At 40.9% G+C, this 5,615-nt stretch overlaps 1 protein-coding gene across 1 annotated transcript; it reads right to left on the bottom strand.

Annotated features, from left to right (window-relative positions):
• Positions 1 to 314: 314 nt before the first annotated feature.
• LOC122731324 (heat shock cognate 71 kDa protein-like) lies at positions 315 to 2,540 on the bottom strand. The gene has a single exon (XM_043971357.1). It carries the CDS (start codon positions 2,500 to 2,502, stop codon positions 562 to 564), a length of 1,941 nt encoding a protein of 646 aa, XP_043827292.1. The 5' UTR covers positions 2,503 to 2,540; the 3' UTR covers positions 315 to 561.
• Positions 2,541 to 5,615: the final 3,075 nt, after the last annotated feature.

The following is a 5,615-nucleotide window of genomic DNA, read 5'->3' as shown; positions in this document are numbered from 1 at the left end:
GCTTCCAGTCGAACAGAGTGGGACTCTCTCTCTCTCTCTCTTTTTTTTTTTTGAGACCTTCTTTATTGCCAGTTTTTACACAAGGGGGAGGGATGGCAGAGGTCATAGGGGTGCCTGTGTGCAGAACAGCTCCGTCTCGACGTCCGGACACACTGGCACCTGAGACCAGCACTGAATTGAAAAGTGACTCTTTCTTTTTGATAGCGTGACGGGCCAGGTGAAGAAGGTTTATATATATATATATATATATATATATATATATATATATATATATATATATATAAGCATAGATCTGAGCTAAGTTTTTTCCATTCTTTTTTTTTTTTGCCAATTTTAAATAGATTTTATTCTCCAGCACAAGAATTGCATTTCCACTTGTTTACAGTACTGATAAAGTGCAATGTTGTTCACTTCTCTCCCTCTGCACACATTCAAGTATTCAGAATGCCCAGATTTTTGCAGTAGCTTAAATGTTAACTTTTAAACTGCCACTGCCTTGGCTACAAATTTGAGTCCTTCAATTTTTGGAAAGCTGTGTGGAATGCTCTTTCTTCTGGTGAGTTAGTCAACCTCTTCAATGGTGGGTCCAGAAGAGGCACCTCCAGATGAGGCTGCTCCACCCCCTGGAAATCCACCAGGCATGCCTCCTGGCATGCCACCTGCACTCTGGTACAGCTTAGTAATAATGGGGTTGCAGACTTTCTCCAATTCTTTCTGCTGATGCTCAAATTCTTCCTTCTCAGCAGTCTGGTTCTTATCCAGCCAGTTGATTATTTTATTACATTTGTCAAGGATCTTCTGTTTGTCTTCATCGCCAATCTTGCCTTGCAGTTTCTCATCTTCTACAGTAGCCTTCATGTTGAAAGCATAAGATTCAAGAGAATTCTTGGAAGAAACCTTATCTCTCTGTTTCTCATCCTCAGCCTTGTACTTCTCGGCCTCCTGGACCATTTGTTCAATGTCTTCTTTGTTCAGACGACCTTTGTCATTGGTGATGGTGATCTTGTTCTCCTTGCCTGTGCTCTTATCCACAGCAGAAACATTGAGGATGCCATTTGCGTCAATGTCAAATGTTACTTCAATCTGAGGGACACCCCTGGGTGCTGGGGGGATTCCTGTGAGCTCAAACTTGCCAAGCAAGTTGTTATCCTTGGTCATTGCTCTCTCACCTTCATACACCTGAATAAGCACACCAAGCTGGTTGTCAGAATAGGTAGTAAAGGTCTGTGTCTGCTTGGTGGGGATGGTAGTATTACGTTTGATCAGAACTGTCATAACTCCACCAGCCGTCTCAATTCCAAGGGAAAGAGGGGTGACATCCAACAGCAGCAAGTCCTGCACATTCTCAGATTTATCTCCAGACAAAATGGCAGCCTGGACAGCTGCACCATAGGCAACAGCCTCATCGGGGTTGATACTCTTGTTCAGCTCCTTGCCATTGAAGAAGTCTTGCAGAAGCTTCTGGATTTTGGGGATTCGAGTGGAACCACCCACCAGGACGATGTCATGGATCTGTGACTTATCTAGTTTGGCATCTCTTAGGGCCTTTTCCACAGGATCCAGTGTGCCTCGGAAGAGATCGGCATTCAGCTCTTCGAAACGGGCTCGGGTGATTGAGGTATAGAAGTCGATACCTTCATAGAGGGAATCAATCTCAATACTGGCCTGGGTACTGGAAGAGAGGGTGCGCTTTGCACGTTCACAAGCAGTGTGCAGACGTCGAACAGCCCTCTTGTTCTCACTGATGTCCTTCTTGTGCTTGCGCTTGAACTCGGCAATGAAATGGTTGACCATGCGGTTGTCGAAGTCCTCCCCACCCAAGTGGGTGTCCCCAGCTGTGGACTTGACCTCAAAGATGCCATCTTCAATGGTATGAATGGAGACATCAAAAGTACCACCTCCAAGGTCAAAGATCAACACATTTCTCTCGGCACCAACCTTTTTGTCCAAGCCATAAGCAATAGCAGCAGCAGTTGGCTCATTGATGATTCTGAGCACATTTAGACCAGCGATGGTTCCAGCATCTTTGGTGACCTGATGTTGGGAATCGTTGAAATAGGCTGGCACTGTGACCACAGCATTTGTGACTGTCTTCCCAAGGTAAGCTTCTGCAATTTCTTTCATCTTAGTCAAGACCATAGAAGATACTTCTTCAGGATAGAAACTTTTGGTCTCCCCTTTGTACTCCACTTGGACCTTAGGCCTGCCTGCATCATTCACCACCATGAAAAGCCAATGCTTCATGTCCAACTGTACAACTGCATCATCAAATCTTCGACCAATCAGATGTTTGGCATCAAAAACTGTGTTGGTGGGGTTCATAGCAACTTGATTCTTTGCCGCATCACCGATTAAACGTTCTGTGTCAGTGAAGGCCACGTAGCTTGGGGTGGTCCTGTTTCCTTGGTCATTAGCAATGATCTCCACTTTCCCATGTTGGAAAACTCCCACACAGGAGTAAGTGGTGCCGAGATCAATGCCAACTGCGGGTCCCTTCGACATGGTTGCTGGGGAGTCGGGGGTCGTAGCTGACCGCTGTGGAGAAGAAGGGCTGCTGCTGCGCTGAGTAGACCCAGTTTTTTCCATTCTTTCTGAGACATGTGCTCTCTCTCTCTTTACTAACTTCTAATATATTTTAATAAATGCTTAAAAGCCTAAACTGTTGGGGCAGCTAGGTGGTGCAGTGGATAAAGCATGGGCCCTGGATTCAGAAGGACCTAAATTCAAATCCAACCGCAGATATTTGACACTTACTAGCTATGGTGACCCTGGGCAAGTCACTTAACCATCATTGCCCCACACACACACAAAAAAAAGCCTAAACTGTTTGCTGAATTTATAAATAAATCCTAGCTAGATTCCCCCCACACTGGGGGTAGGGTAAGGACACACACATTAGATTTTACTTGTCACAATATATATTCTTATCCACTCTATAGGTATATAGGAAACTAATGTATTAATATATTGTGTATGTATTAAGAACAGTCAGGCTTGACACTTACTAGCTGTGTGACCCTGGGCAAGTCACATAACCCTCATTGCCCTGAAAAAAAAAACACAGAACAGTTAGGAAAAAGGAGCCCAGATTGGTACCTGAGAGATTCAGAATTGAGTTGGAAGTTACCTTAGAGGCCATCTTGACCAACTCATACCTGAATAGTAATTTTCTCTGTAGTATCCCTGACAAGACCATCCAGTCTCCCCACTTAAACTGATATGGCAATCAATACTTTTCAAGGTAGGCCATTATACTTGAGGGCAATGGTTTGAACATATTTCTTTATATCAAGCCAAAATAAAAAAAAAAAAAAGACCTTGTCTTTTGCCTTCATCACTGGTCTCAACTTGTTCTAAGTCTTATGTTTCTGACACTACATTTGTACCTCCTCCCCCACATGAGTTGGTTCCTTACCCACCACACCACAAATGGTAACCAGGCCCCACCCTAGTTACGATGTTCTAAACAACCAGGAGCAATGAAGTGTAATGAAATAACGTGAAACTTACTCTAATCATCGAGGGTTACCTTTAATATATTGTACAGTGCCGATTCTATTCTCTTTTGCATCATCCCTTTCTACCCTTACTCCTCTCACACAGTGATTCAGACAATGATGAGTCATGTTTTTTGTTTGTTTTTAGAAACTAACATGAAACTGTTGCCTGCCAAATAGCTTGGGTTTCTGTGATTACCTGAGCCATAGGAATTTTCCCCCTGCCAATTAGATAGATAGATAGATAGATAGATAGATAGATAGATAGATAGATAGATAGATAGATAGATAGACAGATATAGCATTATGTGTGTGTGTATATATATATATATACACACACATATATGTGTGTGTGTGTGTGTGTGTGTGTGTGTGTGTGTGTGTGTGTGTGTGTGTATTCTCTCAAAACTGTATTAGCTGGAGTCTTTTTGATATACAAGCCCCTGGTGATAGACTTAGGAACCAGTGAAGCTGAATGGGTTTAAACAGATTAACATTCTAATAGCTAGAGGTGGTTAGCTGAAACAAAATTAAATTCCATGGTGCTCATTAACAAAATGAAGGAGAAAATGCCCTTTCCATACCATAGCTTTTCAAATATTACAGTGCATTTTTAAATGTCAGTTTTGAAAGGAGGAATTCTTGAAATAGATTGACTTCATTTTTTAAAAGAAATTTATTATAAGGTAAATCACCATCAATAAAAATAAGCAAATAAATAGGGAAAAAATAAGGAATAAATCATACATAAACCCATGCTTTACTACAGCATCCATTTAAACAAAATCAAACCAGGCAAAGAATATATATATATATATGTTTTCTGTTTTCCCTTCATGATCTTTCTGAAGTTTTAATTTTTGTTATATATGTAGCCTTCCTTAGATCACTGCCCTTAATTCCTATTCTACTTGGTGGCCCAAAACCCCAGAAGGTGGCTGACCACTTACTCATGCCAAGGTTCTAGCAACTCTGAGGCTAATATTATTGCTTATGAGTCCCCATATCCAATCTTATCTGATTAACATTTATTAAGCACCTACTATATGCCAAGCACTGCACCAGGTGCTGGGAGATACAATTAGTAATAATAATAAAAGACCAACAGCTCCTTTCTTCAAGAAGCTTACACTCTAATGGGGGGATGGGGTGGGGGTGGAGAGATAACCCACAAAAGGAGGCAGGGAAGGCTGAGGGAGGTGATGTCAATCAAAGCTAGTTTATGCTTTTGATCAATTGATTCAATAGATGTGTTTAGGAATTGTTTACACCTAGTTTACACATTTGTTTGATTCTATAACTCAAAGAGGCAGTCTCATCTGATAAAGGTATCCAGGTATAGATAAAATAACATGTAAATCACATTAATTAGAATTAGAGGCATGAAACACCCCTCTGACATATATGTATACTATATATACATATATGCTATATATCTATATACATGTGTATATGCTTTTAATATATATCATAAACAACACACAAATGCACATATAATTTTAGTCAATGTATACACTATTCCAGTTTTGCTGGTCATATTTTTCATCACACTTACTTGCTTTCTATATCTCTATATTTCATTCTATTTTTCTTTTTTTTTTTTTCACATTGTGACAGGCAAGATCATAAAGGGTTAGACTTGCAATCAGGAAGACCTGGGTTCAAATCCTGACTCTAACTCTCATTTGCAGTGTTTCAATGGGTAAATCACTTAACCTTAGAGGGGCAATTCTCTAGGATTTAAATTATATGGTTTGCAACCTCAACCCATGGATGAGGTTTCTGCACTAATAAAATCACAGGCCCTTCATATGTTAAGCACCTAATGGGTACAAAGCCCTGAAGTCACCTGGTCCAGTCTCTTCCTTCAAGCAAGGCAGGTATTATTATCTCCATTTTATAGATGAGGCAACTGAGGCTCAGAGAGATTTAAGTAAGTTGTCAAATTTCATACACCTAATAAATAGCAAAGTTTGGGAGCAAGGTGGGGGACCCAGGAGGAAGGGAGACAAGACTCTCATTCTCCTTCCTACCAGCCTTTGAGTGCTGCAAGGTGTTTTATTATAGAACACCATGCTGCTTTTTTTGTCTCTGTCTTGCATCTTTCTTATTGAGGGA

This window comes from Dromiciops gliroides, chromosome 6, assembly GCF_019393635.1.
Source record: "Dromiciops gliroides isolate mDroGli1 chromosome 6, mDroGli1.pri, whole genome shotgun sequence".
Lineage (NCBI taxonomy): Eukaryota > Metazoa > Chordata > Mammalia > Microbiotheria > Microbiotheriidae > Dromiciops > Dromiciops gliroides.
The sequence above is the reverse complement of the archived record's forward strand: the minus strand, read 5'-3'. Positions and strand labels throughout refer to the sequence as shown.

Coding starts and splice junctions, on each gene's coding strand:
- LOC122731324 (XM_043971357.1), bottom strand. CDS start 2,502: ATGTCGAAGGGACCCGCAGTTGGCATTGATCTCGGCACCACTTACTCC.